The following is a 15,529-nucleotide window of genomic DNA, read 5'->3' as shown; positions in this document are numbered from 1 at the left end:
TTGATCACCTTAGCCTCTGACTACCGATCTACGACACAGCCTACGACCTACGAACCAGACTTACGACACGACAATACTGTTTACTAGCGTCAATCCCTAACTTCTGTTAGCAGACCCTACTGTCGGATAGCTGACCGTAACACTTTGATTGCTCCTGTTCAGTAAGTTGACTATTGATACCTACTAAACAGTACAGAATGTCTTCCCGCGCCTCTGTCAAGTCTCCTACCCCCGGATCCTCATCCACCTCTGGAGGAAAAGCTCCTCAGAGCCTGGCCCAGGAAGTCGAGGACCAGAAAATGAAGGACGACTCAGACAGCGAGGACGACACCGAAGAACTCAAGCGACAGCTCGACAAAACCACCAAGGACTTCAAGGAGATGCGCGACATGTTCAACCAAAACGCCACTGCTCTCAAGGAACTTCAGGAGCAAGCGCGCAAGACTTAGGAACTTGAGAAGGAAGTCAACACCCTTCGAGCTGCCGCCAACGTGATTTCCGCCCCGGTCGAAGGACGCGAACGCCTCAAGCTCAACACCCCCTCTACCTTCGACGGGACCCCAGGACAACTTAAAGGACACTTGGTTCAGGTACGGACCTACCAAGCCTTCCACATCAACACTTTCCAGAACGACACCGAACGCGTGGTGCACGCGGCCACTTTCCTACGAGGAAGAGCCCTCGCCTGGTTCGAGCCCCTGCAACAAGAATGGCTCGACAACCCGGTCGAAAAATATAGCGAAGAGGTGAAGAGCATCTTCTTCAGCTTCGCAGGCTATGTTAAAGCCCTGGAATCCCTCTTCCTCGACCCCGATGAGCGAAGGCAGGCCGAGCGAGACCTATCACACCTGCGACAAACCAAGTCAGCCACGCTCTACGCCGCCGAGTTCAGACGATTAGCTGCAAGACTCTACATGACCGACGAAAGCAAGGTCTTCGCCTTCTACCAAGGACTCAAAGATGACGTTAAGGACGAAATGGCCAAGTTAGAGACACCCCCTAGTTTCCTCGCCTACGTCGAACATGCTATCAAGATCGACAACCGCCTCTACGAACGACGAAAGGAACGAGGAGAGAAAAGACAAAACCCGAACTTAGGACGCAAGTACTAATGGCAGCCTTAGCATAAGTTTAACAACCAGCGGAACGACAACAGACCCCGCAACAACTGGAACAACACCCGACAAAGCACTTCCTATGGACAACACAGCGGACCTATGGACCTCAGTGCCGCTACCAAGAGCAACGATAAGAAACCTTGGAACCCTAAGTGCTATAATTGCGAAAAAATAGGACACATCGCTAGAGACTGCGGACAACCCAAGAAGCCCAACTGGAAGCCAGTACCCGAGCGAACCAAGCAAGCTAGTATGGCAACTAAGACACCCCACGCATCCCTATCGTGGACAGGATGCTACGACGACAAATGCCCTGTACACCTCAGCGACAAAGAAATGACAGGACACTGGCCCACCAGCAAAACCCTTGCAATGGCCTCCCGGGCCAACAGCAAGATGATCAGAAAAACCACCGAACAACTTGACGGGAGGCTACGAGTATAACAACTTGAACCCGCAGGCTTGTCAGCCCTACGCATCACCTCAAGGCAAGCCACCTACGACAATCCTATGGGTTACGATAAAGAAACCCGACAAAGGATCAGAGACTCCGAAGCATAAGTTCAACGCGAAATGAATCGAATCAGGGAATTCGAGAACGAAGAAGATTCGGATAAGGAACCTGAATATCAGCACGACCCCCTGACTGAACAACAAATCCTCAGTCTTACCAGCAACTGGACGTTCGGAGAAGGAGAAGATTTACCCTACGACTCGGACGAACCTCGTGACGTTGCCCGCCAACGTGCTCAGACGGAGATCGCCTATAGGCTCACCCCCAGTGTGGACGACACCAGCTCTGAAGAGGAACCCGAGAAGGACAACACCCCCGAACGCATTGCACACAAGCAAGTAAATCAGCACGATGATGAGCAATTTATCGAACTTTATGGCGTGCTAAACATGGGACCCAGGACGCACTACACCCCGCAACTCAGGATCGAAGATCACCCCTACCTCAGAATCACGGACCTAAGCCATCGCTACCTCTTTTGGGCCCAGTGCTTCTTCGACCACTGCGAGACGCACATAGGAGAAAAATACGAACACCACTTCCAACCCAGGAAATACGACAACACCCCCCTACGAAACGTCTACACCGCCCATACTCTCACAGGGTGGGAACTCAGGAAGTTCGACGGCAACATCGCCACGTTCACCCCCAGCCGACAATACCCCATGAGGTGCACCCACGACAAAAACATGAAGTGGGAAGAATGTCGAACGGACGAATGCCTCATCCACGCAACCCAAAAGGCAAAAGCCTACAGACTCCTACAAGAAGGATCGAGCCCCCCGAGGCTCCGATTCCAGGAAAATCGCCTTACGAAGGCACGACGAGAAGGGAAGCACATCACCTACCCAAGACAACTAGAGCAGTCAAAAAACTAGACTCGCCTACCGATGAAGGACCGAGACAGGCAATAACGACAAGGTCTATCTGTCTAGCATCCCTAGACTAGAAAGTATACCTGCAACTCGCAGTTACTATCAACGACACGACAACCATCGCGCTCATCGACAGCGGAGCCGAAATGAATTTTGTGTCACCCCAAGCGGTGAACCGACTACGACTACCATGGCAGAAGAAGGAACACACGTACCAGCTCAGCAACATAGAAGGAGAACAAGTCCAGTACGAAGGAGGAACCATCAAAAACGAGACTGCGCCCCTCGAGATGAGTTACCTGGATCGAAACGAACAACTCCAATTCGACATTGCCGAACTCGGTGTATACGACATTGTGTTAGGAATACCATGGCTGGAAAAGAACAACCCACGGATAGATTGGAGAACAGGCCAACTCCATTGGGACAACGACGATCTAGTCCCTGAGCAGCCCTGCAGAACCCAGGCCTCAAACAGATCCACCCACCAAAGAACAGCAAAACGATACATCTGCTACCTTAAGGCGAAAGAAGCCGCATCACGACCATTGAAGCAAACGGATCTCGAACAAAAAGACGATCTACTTCTGTCTATCCTAGAAGAATACAGAATCTACGAAAAACTCTTCGCAGCCGAACTAGAAACCGGACTGCCCGAACACACGAATTTCGATCACGAAATCCCTATTAAGGAGGGGAAGGAACCCAAGTTCAACAAAATTTACGGACTCAACCTAACAGAAATGGAAGCCCTCGACAAATACCTCGACGAAAACCTCGAGAAAGGCTATATCAGAGAATTAACATCACCAGCAGGAAGCCCAATCCTGTTCGTACCAAAAAAGAACGGAAAACTACGACTTTGTGTCGACTACCGAATGCTCAACGAAATGACGATTAAAAATCGGTACCCGCTACTATTAATCGAAGAACTACAACGACTCCTCCACGGAGCCAACTACTTCACGGCACTAGACCTCAAGGGTGCCTACAACCTTATCAGAATGAAGCAAGGAGAAGAATGGAAGACCGCCTTCAGAACACGCAGAGGACATTTCGAGTACCTCGTCATGCCTTTCGGTCTCACCAATGCCCCAGCCACTTTCCAGAACATGATCAACCAAGTTCTCAGGAAATACGTGGACATCTTCGTAGTCGTCTACCTTGACGACATCCTCATCTTCTCACCAACGATGGAACAACACAAGGAGCACGTACACCTCGTACTTCAAGCCCTCCAAGACGCCAAACTCCTGGTTGAACCCGAGAAAAGCATATTTCACACCCAAGAAGTAGAATACCTCGGATTCACTATTACTCCTGGACATATCAGTATGTCTAAAAAGAAAGTTTAAGCCGTTAAAGAATGGCCGACACCGACGAACCTTAAGGAAGTCTAAGGATTCCTCGGATTCGTCAATTTTTACTAAAAGTTTATCGGACTCTACGGAAAAATCAACGCACCCCTTACGGACCTTAGCAAGAAAGACCAACCATTCGAGTGGAAAGAAAAACAGGAAACCGCCTTTCAAACAATCAAGGACCGCATTACTAGCGAACCAGTCCTAATGATTCCCAACCTACTAGAACAATTCGAAGTGGAAACAGACGCCTCAGATTTCGCGCTAGGAGCACAATTATCTCAACGAGACTCAGAAGGACGCCTGCACCCCTGTGGCTTCTTCTCACGCAAGCTCCGCGGATCAGAACTCAACTACTAGATCCACGACAAAGAACTCATGGCAATCATCGAAGCATTCAAGGAATGGCGACCCCAACTCTCAGGAACCATCCACCAAGTACTTGTGTATACGGACCACAAGAACCTAGCCCACTTCACTACTTCGAAGGAACTCAACAAACGACAAATCAGATGGTCAGAATTCCTCTCAGAATTCAATTTCCGAATCATCTATCGGAAAGGATCAGAGAACGGCAGGGCCGACGCCCTCAGCCGACGACCGGACTACAATGTCCCGGTACCAAACGAGACCTAGGTGATTCTCAAACACAACGAGAATGGAGACCTCGTGCCCGCTACAAAACTCTTGATGATGGCCAGACGATCTAGTGCTAGCTCGACTAGCGGACTGGACGATGAAGCAATCATGGAGTTCCACGCTCGGCCAGCACACGGTCACCAAGGAATCACAAAAACCTGGAAACAACTACGACAACAATATGGAGAAAAGGTCACTAGAGAACGTGTCGCAATAGCAATTAAGGATTGCGAGGTTTGCCTTAAAAGCAAACCAGCCCGATACTAACCTTATGGATTGTTACAACCTTTGCCTGTGCCGCAAACCGCCTGGCACTCTATATTACTCGACTTTATTGTCAAACTACCGAAGTCTCGAGAACCCCTTACGGGAGTCTACTTTGACAGCGTTCTCGTCATCGTCGACAGACTCACGAAGTACGCCTACTTCATCCCGTACAAGGAAGCAAGCAACGCCGAAGAATTCGCCTATACGATTCTCAAGTACATCATCGCCAACCATGGCGTACCCAAGGAAATTGTGTCAGACAGAGACAAGATCTTCACCTCCAAATTTTGGAAGTCACTCACCGCACAACTCGGCATCGACCAGAAAATGTCTACTGCATTTTACCCGCAGACCGACGGATAAACAGAACGAATCAATCAGATCCTCGAAACCTACCTCCGCGCCTACGTCAACTACAACCAAGACAATTAGGTAGTACTACTACCAATGGCCTAATTCGCCTACAACAGCGCAGTAGGAGAAAGCACCAAGGAATCCCCTTTCTACCTCAACTACGGATTCGAGCCAACCGCATACGGAGAACCACGATCAGGCACGTCTGCAGCAATCAAGGCCGTCGCCACAGCCAACCAAATCAAGGAAATCCAAGACAACGCACGAAAAGAACTCGAATTTGTACGACAACGAATGACACGATTCAGCAACAAACGAAGGATTGAGGGACTAACCTTGAAGGAGGGAGATAGCGCCTATCTCATACGGCGAAACATCAAAACGAAACGACCAAACGACAAGTTAGATTTCAAGAAACTCGGACCTTTCAAAATCCTCCGAAAAGTTTCACCAGTCAATTACGAACTCGACCTACCCGACACGATGAAGTGTTTTCCAACATTCCACATTTCGCTACTCGAACCAGCACCACAAGGATCACAGACAAACGACCTCATCATTATGGAAGACAACGAACCAGAGTACGAAGTCGAACGAATCATCGACCACCTTGAAGAACCAGAAGGATACCAATACCTCATCAAGTGGAAAGGATATGGTCACGAAGACAACACATGGGAACCAGCCAAGAACATCACCAATGCGAAGGACGAACTCGCGACCTACTGGCAACAACACCAAGAACGAGAAACGACGCCAGCAGCGCCAGCGACACCAACCCCGACAGACAACACTGGTTACCAACGCATCAAACACCCATACAGACATGTCAGACCACTAGCAGAGGCAGACAGACCGCGACAAGGAAAACCATTTATTCGCCTAGGAACACCCGAACCCAACTAAGACTCCCCCGATAAGAAGTTTGGAGTACCCGGATTCTAATCACCGAAGACGGCATCCAGGTCTACCGCACCAAAAGCACCCACCGACTGTGCCTCAAGAACCAAGGAAGACTCGGCAAGAGAAGGCTCCGCTACCCCCTCTTCAGCCACCACCGAGGTCTCCTTGCGACCTTTTTTGAACACTATTCGCTTAGCCTTGCGAACACGATCCAACTTCGCAAGTGTCTCATTCACTTCGGCCTGCGCCTTTTGCAGCGCCTCCATCCTTTTTCGAAACAATTCCTCGGTTTCTTCCTCCTCATCGTCCAAACGCCGAGATTCAACCATCAGACGTTCCACTATATACGAATTAGCACGAGCAAAAAACAAACGGACCCAAAACCACACGAACGTTGACAGATCGCATCATCGGAAGCGTTGCACGAACGACGAGTGCCGCCCACCGCGACACACTCTCCACAAACCAAGGAACCGGGCAGCATTTTACAGCGCAATCCCTTAGACCGACAGCGACGACAAGGCATGACCTCAAACCCGTTCTCCGCAATGTTAAGGGAACGACGATAACGACGAAGAGTGGAAATCGCAGGATTTTCAGAAACGCGACCTGACATAGTGTCAGCATCATAGGTAAATCAGGAAGCACGATTGACGGATCCCCAACCTGGGACTAACGACCTACTTATGTTGGGTCTTGAGGACAAGACCTTTGGAGAGAGGACCTGATGTTACGACCCGTAAACAAGGATAACAGCTGAACGACCCACTTGGGCGTCGGGCGGCTAGAACAGGACATTTGTACTGCAGGATCACGGGAACAACAGGGACTCACTCGGGAACGGAAGAACTATGGTGCAAGTCACGTAACGATAAGATAAGAGATTAGATCCGTACGCCAAGAATACGGAGTCCGTCCTTGGCACATACGGGATCCGTATGAACGAGGAACGGACCCCGTCAGGATCAGGAACGGTAAAACAAACAAAGGGTACTGTTCGGACTTGTATATAGTATGACCTGAGCTCGACTCATAGTCAGACTTCCATAGCTCTTCAGCAATCAACTTTGTATTCATCCTCAGGATACTTTCAGCTTACCTTCACTGCGAATACTTGTTGAGCCTAAGATTGATCACCTTAGCCTCTGACTACCGATCTACGACACAGCCTACGACCTACGAACCAGACTTACGACACGACAATACTGTTTACTAGCGTCAATCCCCAACTTCTGTTAGCAGACCCTACTGTCGGATAGCTGACCGTAACAACTAGGCATTTGTCGAAAGCTCTACTCCTTACTAAGCTAATATCGTATGTATGGGGATTCCTTTTAACGATAGCTCGACGAGATTCATGCCTGAAAATCGATACATTATTAGAACCTGTCATACGCCATTATTCCACTGCTTTTAGTTGTCAGGCGTGTTTGGTTTAGTTTTGATACAGAACTTGCTAACTGGGGCGTGGTTATTGTCGAACAGAATGGAAAACTTGATGGTATGGTTTTGATTCTGACCTTGTTTTGCGGAGGTTATGCGATGTACCTATTTCTCTTACTCATAGTCAATACAAAAGTATTCGGTGTAATTCGTGATGACTCCATACAAAAGTATGCAACGCTCTCTCTTGAAATATCAATTAGGGATAGAAATGTAACGACACATCCGGGAAAATGGCCGTCCACGCCTTAACGTTATTCCGAGCAGGATTTTAGAGTCTGAACGAAATTTGTACAAAGTAAAGGAGCCAAGTAAGGGCTGCTAGAGACAATAGCAGACACTAGTGATGGACAGATAATTTCAATCAATACAGGAATTAAAACCAAGTAAACATGAAACTCTTCCCGGTATTAACGGGTGGTTCTTGCCAACTACGGCTTTCATCACTTGTCTCCAACGATGGTGGGAGTTCTCAGAAGTAACATGTAGAGCAGTGTAGGTAGCGAGAGATGTTCGTAGCGCGAGGCTTGTAATGAAGCAGCATGATTTGTTTTTAATTTGAAGGTTATTTCATGTGACTTCTCTATTCCATGTTTATTACTACATCGACCATCTGTCGTCCTGCTGTGGCTGCTTTTCCCAACCGCTATTCTCTTCACCCTCGGCAATGGGGTTCGTAGTGACAGTTACCGCCCTGCTGACGAAGCCATAACGTCTCAATGCTGTAGGATTCGGAACTGATACTGTGAGAGTCCTGTTGTCTTGACCTTTGGTGTTCAATTCTGTGACGTTGGATGAATTAACCTTGTCAGAAGGCGATCCTTCATTTTGAAGCGGTACGCCAAGTTGTGAACCCTCTCTTGGAAAAATTAGCCCGCCGGCGTCGGTGATTTGCGGCATATTTGTCTCTGAGAACGACGATGTCTCGTCTAGGTTTCTATCCCTCGTGGGGGGAGGCCTTATGATGGTTCGTTGCGAGGTGTTTCGTTGTTCGACTGGTAGACACAAGGAGGCAAAGCTTGCTTTCACGAAGGGAATGATCTTACGAACCATCATCAGGCGGATGAAGGGTACGCATGCCCTGTATTCAAATTTAGTACCAGTAGGATTCCAAAAGCTGAAAAAGTTGCTATCAGAGGGCTCCGGTAAAGAGTAGGAAGCGGTCGCAATGCAAGGGGATATTGACTCACACTGTGAAAGCCGTGATAGACTCTAGGGCATACCAGAGCTGCAAATCCAAAGGATCGGGCCCTTTTGAGAGTTAGATATGTAATTGAATTCAAACAGTGTACTATTTCTTGATTGTCGTAGGAAGGCCAACACTGAGAAGTGGGTTGCATACCTCTTATGCCAAGTCGAGCGCGCACGCTTACTACTCGCATTATCGCTGTAGTAAGCGTTCTATTAAGTGTTAGTCAAGATGTCTTCTAATCTTCGGGGAGTTACTGAGCAAGAGACATACATTAAGCCAAGGCTAAGCATTGCGGCCGCATAGCACTTCTGCTTCCAATGCCAGTGGCTCTTCAAAACTTGCCTTATAGGTAGAATTATCACTAGGATAAAGAAGTTAGTTATTTTCTTCATAGTGCTACAAGGGTAGCGTGTAGAAGATGTTTGGGAGAAATCAGCAACAGAGGGTAACAAGCAAGTACTGAGTGGAATACTTACACCAGACGTCCAACGCCGCATTGATGGCCGGATATACTCCTTCACCCTCCCAAAAGTCATGACACTTACATCCCTGCCAAGGTTCCCCTGAGTTTTCCCATAAGCACGAGGGTGGTATACATATAAAAAGCTGCGCGAAAACAAAAGAACTGGTAAAGCAAGCTATAAAAACAATGGTTGCCCATAACACTCGTTTATATCTACTACTACACGTATTAAATATCTTTAAGAAAAAGAAACTAATGGATAGCTTGACCAGACCGAGTGAAACGGCGCAAAGTATATTGTAGGCGATGTTGACCTTCATAAAAAGAGCGGCGTACTCGAAGTTGAGATTCCAGTAATTTGGGAGCTGATTGACTCGAGCCTCTAATTAAACGCCAGTAGCATTGTTAGTTCCGCATCCAGAGTCGGGATTTGTAAAGTACAGTTATAAAGATTTATCCGGAGGACTTGTTCTGTTTGCTGAGGGGACAGACTTATAGCGGTAATTGGTAAAACAGGAACAAAGAGGAGCTAAAGAAAAAGCTTGAGAGTTAGCTCAGTACATTATTGAGTTCGTTAGAGCCAGGGTCATACATAGGCTGCTATGATGAGGGCGTCTTCTGGACCCCACGATACGAAACGGTAGACCTTACAGGCGAGACGAAGACCAAGACAGATACTTTCGACAGCAAGGGCACTAGATATATGTGGAACATAACTGAAATGGCCATCAAACTTGCCAGGTATCTTTGGAAAGCCACATTTGTCAGAGTACTAGATTATGATATGTTAATTTCGGTTTTCAAGTGCTCTCTGAGTTAACACTGGAACGAGCATTCCAGCATAAGTTCGAGGTGAGAGGTACGTACCACACGGTTACCAGCTGAATGTTTATAGAAGGTCATTGTCAGTCTCTATTATTTTTTTATTTTTTTTGAAGCGAACAAGGCGCAAGACTCGACATTAATGCGTAAAGGGAGAGGTCGTGACATACTCCAGTATTCTTTCCAATTGCAATTTGAAACTCCAGTGATACATGGCTCTTCCTCTGCGTCAAAGGCGTCGAAAACGGCCTTTGTGCAAATACACGAGGTGTCGTTGATTATTCCAGGGCCATCCGAGGGCCGGCCGCACCATTGGCGCAGGCAAGGTGCCTGGCATGATGGTCGATGGTCAGCGAACCAGATTCAGGCACAACAGCACTACCCACTCAAGGTAGGAAAAAAGACCGGGAATACCAAGCTTACAAAGCATGATGGCAGGGCCCAAGACGAGAGGTTGGCCGAGTCGGGGACTTCAAAGCCCTGTGTAAGGAGGAGCCACTGCTGAAGGAGGCACAAAGACAGTAGAAAGTTGGGCAAGGGTAGACGCATGCTCGACAGGAAAGACTGATTTGTAGTCTCAGAAACACGGGTCTTAGGTTGATATCAGGCGTAAAATAATCACGTTGTATATGAAGGAGCTGGCTGTCGCCAATCTGACCATCAAGCCCACGAGGATAAAGAATTCCAGCCGTTCGTCTCGAATGCTGCTAACCCAACTTATAAGGGGATTTCACTCTGAGCTACAGTGTTTCCACGTCTGGGATTGGATGCACGTATTAGAACATCGAAGCATGCGTGTTAGGCTCTGTGAACACAAATGCTAACCTTCCGATTGTGCACTTAGAAGTCTACATGACTACGAGGTAGATTCGAAGCCTAATTTGAGCACTAACAAATCAAACAGAAAATTTCTCAAAAATAGGAGTTGATATCCTCCGCGCGACTTTTCGTTAGCTACGACTACCTTCGACGAATTGGTACCGTTCTCAGGATAGTTTGAATTTCACCGGGTGACACCCTAAACTGTGAAATATCGTGTTTATACTTCTGCACAATAGAACTAACCCCCCTTGAAGTCTACGCTAGAGGTAAAAGGAGGCGATTGATGCAGGGATGTTATGAGATTAAACCTTGGAGGAACACTTCTGCGACGAACTAAAAAATCTTCTAGTCTCTGTGTTCGTAGCGAACCCACGTTATACTGGGGAATGCCGACTACCGCTCGCTACCGAGCGCGATATTTGAGGGCGTTCGGTCGCACGACTGAGAAAGCGGTCAGTGGCACACCAGAAGGTGAATGCTGCAAGAGACATAATTACAGAGCAAGGCCAGCGTGCATCTTGGTATCCCTAGAGTTGTGGGATGACAAGGGGATCGATGCGGCGGTTGTCTTACCGGATCCGTAGGGTTCGACTGACTCAGCGAGAATAAGTGGAAATATGCACATTGCAAACATCGGGCTGAAGTTCCGAGTGATGGCTGAGGGCAGCAAAGGAGATGGTTGTTCGTGGCCTCTCGAGTTCGTCCTTTGAGAATACTGGGCGTGCTGCGCCGGGTGGCTTGGGCTATTTGCAGGAGTGCAAGAACTAGGATGAAATTAGAACAACTATCGTGGAGAGCATGGTTCCGTAAGCGAAGTAAGGATATAAATCTCCGCCCTTCGCCTCAAACCCCTGTTTAGGAAGTCAACCATCTTCAACCTATGTTCCACACGCCCTTCGCCACAACAACAAACCTACTAATAATAAAGTTTTCAAATTATTTTGAGCTAGAGAGACATTGAAAAGAATATGATCTCCGCAGATCAATTGGATTGTTAACTGTGGTTGGGTTTGAACATAAAAGAAGCGACAGATAGTTTGGATCATGGTACGCATTAGTCCATATTGACAAGAGCGTACGAAAATCTGTCTTCTAGACCTCTTTCCCACCGCAACTTTGAGTTCATTTTGTCGTTCTCTGATGCCTGCACTGCGTTGCAAGTCTATCCCGGGTCTCTCGGTAAGTAAGCGATATGTGATACATACCTTATGTATGGGTTTTATTTACATTGAGGCCAAAGAGGCAAGGGTCATGAACCCTTGCTGCTGATCTCCCGAGGGTATGTGGCATGAGGGTTAATAGCCGGCCGGCTATCTAGGGGTATCTACTGAGTCGTATCTTAGATTCTTCCGAAAGTAGTCTAGTAGCAATAGGAAAACAATCTAGCTGTACCTGGACGTCTCTTGTCGGGTACATGTCCAGAAACAATTTCACCTAGAAAAGCAAGGAAAAGGGTGAGAAAACTCGGAGATAGTCTGAGCTATAGCTTTAAGGTCAAGTTCTGGCCTGAAATAACAGATATTTCTTCCCATGGTTATGTTATACTACGTAGCACCGATTGGATGGGCAGTAGACCTATCACAGATTTCCAGCTCGCCGAATGCTTAACAGTAGGTTCCTAGATAATACTGTGGCATAAACAAAGAAACTGAATGGGAATAGTGTCGAAGATAACGTAAACGATACAGAAACCCACCAACAAGTTGCCTTTGAAATGGACCGTGTCGGTGGGCGTGGAGATCAACTTCAGTCTGGAGTCAAACAAAACAAGCCACAAGCCCAAGCCCGTTCAACTGAAATGATAGTACCGTTTCTCTACAAACTTGGAATCAGTGCAAGTTGAGTATAGTAAGGATTATAGGCGTGTAACAATGATGAAAGACTAGAGTCGAATTCAATCGTGGTCCATACAATCATGTGTTTCTTAGGAACTATTTCTGATAATCGCCCAAACTCATTACATTTTGAACTCAATTGTCCCCATATCTTTTGGCACACAAAGGCTGTGCCGCCTGCACGTCTCGTCGCATCTTGGGGATAGTTATTCTCAAGCATATGATAAAAGCCTATAATTACATCACTACTAGCTAACGTGATGTTTCTTCCTTGCGGTCCTAGACTTAGAGGCTTGTACAAGCACTTCGAAATATCGCTGCATTTGCTCAACTATGATCTACACGCCCCCCTTTTAAAGTCTGTCATTTCTCTCCCAACCCAAACATCTCAACACTGTTCTTCCAAGCAGCCTCCGCCACCTCCTCGACAGTGATCCCCTTCAGCCCCGCTACCACAAACGCAACCCGAGCCATCGTACAGCTTTCATTTCGTCCCTTGACCATCAGACCCATCTCAAACTTGTCCTTCTTCTTGCTCGGCGGCAGGGACGGCGCATTGGTAAGATACTTTTTCGCGACCTCTGAGCCCGCAGGGATTTCGCCCCACGGCGCGTCCGTCTCAATCTGCAACCGCTCCAGGGGGATTTCTCGAGCCATTTCTAGGCTCTCCTTATCCTGGAAGCTGAAACCGTTGACGCTCACATCAAAGCCTAGGTTCACCAGCTCCTTCATCTGTGCTGCGCTGCCCACGAAAGAGTGGACGAGACCGCGTCGGGGAAGTTGGGGCAAGTATGGCTTGATGATTTCTACGAAATCGTCGAAAGCGGCGCGGCAGTGCAGGAAGAGCGGGAGGTCAAACTCTTCTGCGACAAAAAGGTCCAGTTGGCGCTTGAAGGTACGGACCTGCGCTTCTTTGGAGGCGTGGTTCAGTCGGTCGTAGTCAAGGCCCAGCTCACCGTACGCAGCTAATACAGTGTTCCCATTAGGAGTGGGGGTCAACGCATCACGAACACTTTGTGCAAGTTTGGCAAAATGGGCGTCTTCGCCGCCTTCGGGTTCTGCGTCTGGCTCGGCGGCATGGTAAGGGTGGATGCCAATGGTGACAAAACATGAACCCTCCGGCCGTGATTTTGCAATGGAGAGGTTTGTATCGACGTCGCTGAGAGACATACCCGTCAGCATCACCTTCTCAACGCCAGCGGCCAAGGCGCGGTCGAGGACGGCATCGAAGTCTGGTTGATGGTATTGCTTGCCTCTGTAGAAGCCTGAGAAGTCTTTTGCAGTTGCTGTCACTGCCACCTGTTGCAGGGGTTAGGATAATGTGGAGGAAGGGGCACGTATAAGTTGTATGGTAACAAGATGAAGCTTACATCTGCGAAGCGCATCTTCGTTGATGGTTTGGCAGGGGCTTGTGCAGGGAAACCAATGAGCAAGTCTGCCATGATTGTCTGCTTGGATGGGCGTTATGGTCCAATACTGATTTGAATTTGAAAAAGAATCTGTTGGGTATGCTCTCATGTGATAGGCTGCCCAGCTATTGAGGCGACACAATATCACTGGGTTGAGGATTGTAATTGAGACATTTTGACTCAGTTGAGCTCAACTCCCTTTTTCCCCACGTTCTCCCCGCTTCGATGCTAGTGGAGTTAGCCTTGGCAGTCCCGGTCTCGGCCGGACCGGCACCAGGAACGGTTGTACGGGAGGCAAACGTAGACTATAGTCGAGAACGACTTGAGTCTACTTCGTTTTGAATCAAGTATGATATTGTGATCAAGCAATAGGTGCCGGGTGTAATCTAGCCGGCTATTGCAATCTGATTCTAACCTCGACCGTTAGATTTAACGTACTTGCGCAACGTTCCAATTGAGACATGGAGCTCATCAAAGCCTGTTAATAACCACTGACTAATAAAAGATTCTCAAGTGTTGGTAATGATTCGTTAGCACGAGATACGACCAAAAAAATTTGCTGGTGCACATTTTACCTCACCTTCTGTTATTTCGCCCCTGTGGACGATTTGGGTTGTTTCCGCAAACTTCGCAAAATACACAAAAATGGTTTCATTGCCACCAGGTATTCAAGATTAGTTAATTGCTGGTTACTGTACTACTTACTCCGGCCACGCCTACCAATACATGAGACTTGAACCGGGATAAGGAAACGAAGCTCCTGCGTCACCATTCCAACGCTTAGTGACGGCCGTTTCAAGCATGGCGCGTGACGTCAACTGGCAGAAAACTAGGCTTCTCAGGTACTGGACTCCAATTCAACAACTATGTCTGTAATCACCAAATTTGTAGGAATTGTAATTAAACTTGCTCTTGTGATTTGAAGGAATAATTGCAAGTTCTGGGTATAGACTCATGACTCATCTTCACTTGAGTCCTAGTCCTTCTAAGTGCCTATCCTCATTAGCTCTTCTCGAGTAACAAATGGTCGCTCGAATCTCGGCTCGAATGCGTCCTTGAAATTGCGCACACTTTTCATCTTGACAAGGGGTTTTGCCGCCGCTATAGAGAGTAAATTATAGAAAATTGAGCTCCACAGAGTGGAGTGTGCCTGGAAGTGCTCTTCAGAGTTGGTCGACATAACCTTTGTTTGATTAAGAAGCGAGACAGTCCAAACGGGGTTCCGTTTGGCCATGATTTGACAGTACCTAGTAGGGATAGAGCGTGTGGTATGAGGTGATTACCACCTTCAGAGCGGAGGTCGGCTAATGAGGTTCGAAGGTTTTTCGAAGCCAATCGCAGTGGCTAAAGACCGGAGTCGACGGCCCCAAATGGTTCTGATGAGAGTTTAGCAAGAAGTTCCGATAGGATTTGGTTCCCCTAGGATTGAATCTTGGTGAAAGGCTGCCATTGAAGGGTACCGAGACGATTGGCGAGGGAGGAGTAAAATGTGTTGCTTTCGGCCGCCAGGGT

The 15,529-nt window shown here is 47.9% G+C and overlaps 5 protein-coding genes across 5 annotated transcripts; 2 read left to right on the top strand and 3 right to left on the bottom strand.

Annotated features, from left to right (window-relative positions):
• Positions 1-1,217: 1,217 nt before the first annotated feature.
• CTRU02_200532 (reverse transcriptase domain protein) lies at positions 1,218-1,562 on the top strand (the record flags this gene model as incomplete). Its single annotated transcript, XM_070203707.1, has 1 exon — positions 1,218-1,562. The coding sequence occupies one exon, from the start codon at positions 1,218-1,220 to the stop codon at positions 1,560-1,562; it is 345 nt and encodes a 114-aa protein (XP_070062289.1).
• Positions 1,563-1,691: 129 nt separating this feature from the next.
• On the top strand, positions 1,692-2,510 carry CTRU02_200531 (uncharacterized protein; the record flags this gene model as incomplete). The annotated part of the gene is made up of 1 exon (XM_036718539.2): positions 1,692-2,510. The coding sequence occupies one exon, from the start codon at positions 1,692-1,694 to the stop codon at positions 2,508-2,510; it is 819 nt and encodes a 272-aa protein (XP_036589539.2).
• A 3,559-nt stretch (positions 2,511-6,069) lies between these two features.
• CTRU02_200530 (uncharacterized protein) lies at positions 6,070-6,647 on the bottom strand (the record flags this gene model as incomplete). The annotated part of the gene is made up of 3 exons (XM_070203706.1): positions 6,070-6,120; positions 6,169-6,388; positions 6,421-6,647. The coding sequence occupies 3 exons, from the start codon at positions 6,645-6,647 to the stop codon at positions 6,070-6,072; spliced, it is 498 nt and encodes a 165-aa protein (XP_070062288.1).
• A 1,427-nt stretch (positions 6,648-8,074) lies between these two features.
• On the bottom strand, positions 8,075-9,449 carry CTRU02_200529 (CFEM domain-containing protein; the record flags this gene model as incomplete). Its single annotated transcript, XM_036718537.1, has 3 exons — positions 8,075-8,555; positions 8,665-8,725; positions 9,143-9,449. 3 exons carry the CDS (start codon positions 9,447-9,449, stop codon positions 8,075-8,077), a joined length of 849 nt encoding a protein of 282 aa, XP_036589537.1.
• A 3,522-nt stretch (positions 9,450-12,971) lies between these two features.
• CTRU02_200528 (deoxyribonuclease tatd) lies at positions 12,972-14,050 on the bottom strand (the record flags this gene model as incomplete). Its single annotated transcript, XM_036718535.1, has 2 exons — positions 12,972-13,907; positions 13,979-14,050. The coding sequence occupies 2 exons, from the start codon at positions 14,048-14,050 to the stop codon at positions 12,972-12,974; spliced, it is 1,008 nt and encodes a 335-aa protein (XP_036589535.1).
• Between the last annotated feature and the right edge of the window lie 1,479 nt (positions 14,051-15,529).

Source organism: Colletotrichum truncatum (genome assembly GCF_014235925.2).
Source record: "Colletotrichum truncatum strain CMES1059 chromosome Unknown Contig_0001, whole genome shotgun sequence".
NCBI classification, from domain to species: Eukaryota; Fungi; Ascomycota; class Sordariomycetes; order Glomerellales; family Glomerellaceae; genus Colletotrichum; species Colletotrichum truncatum.
This window is presented reverse-complemented; position numbering and strand designations above follow the sequence as displayed.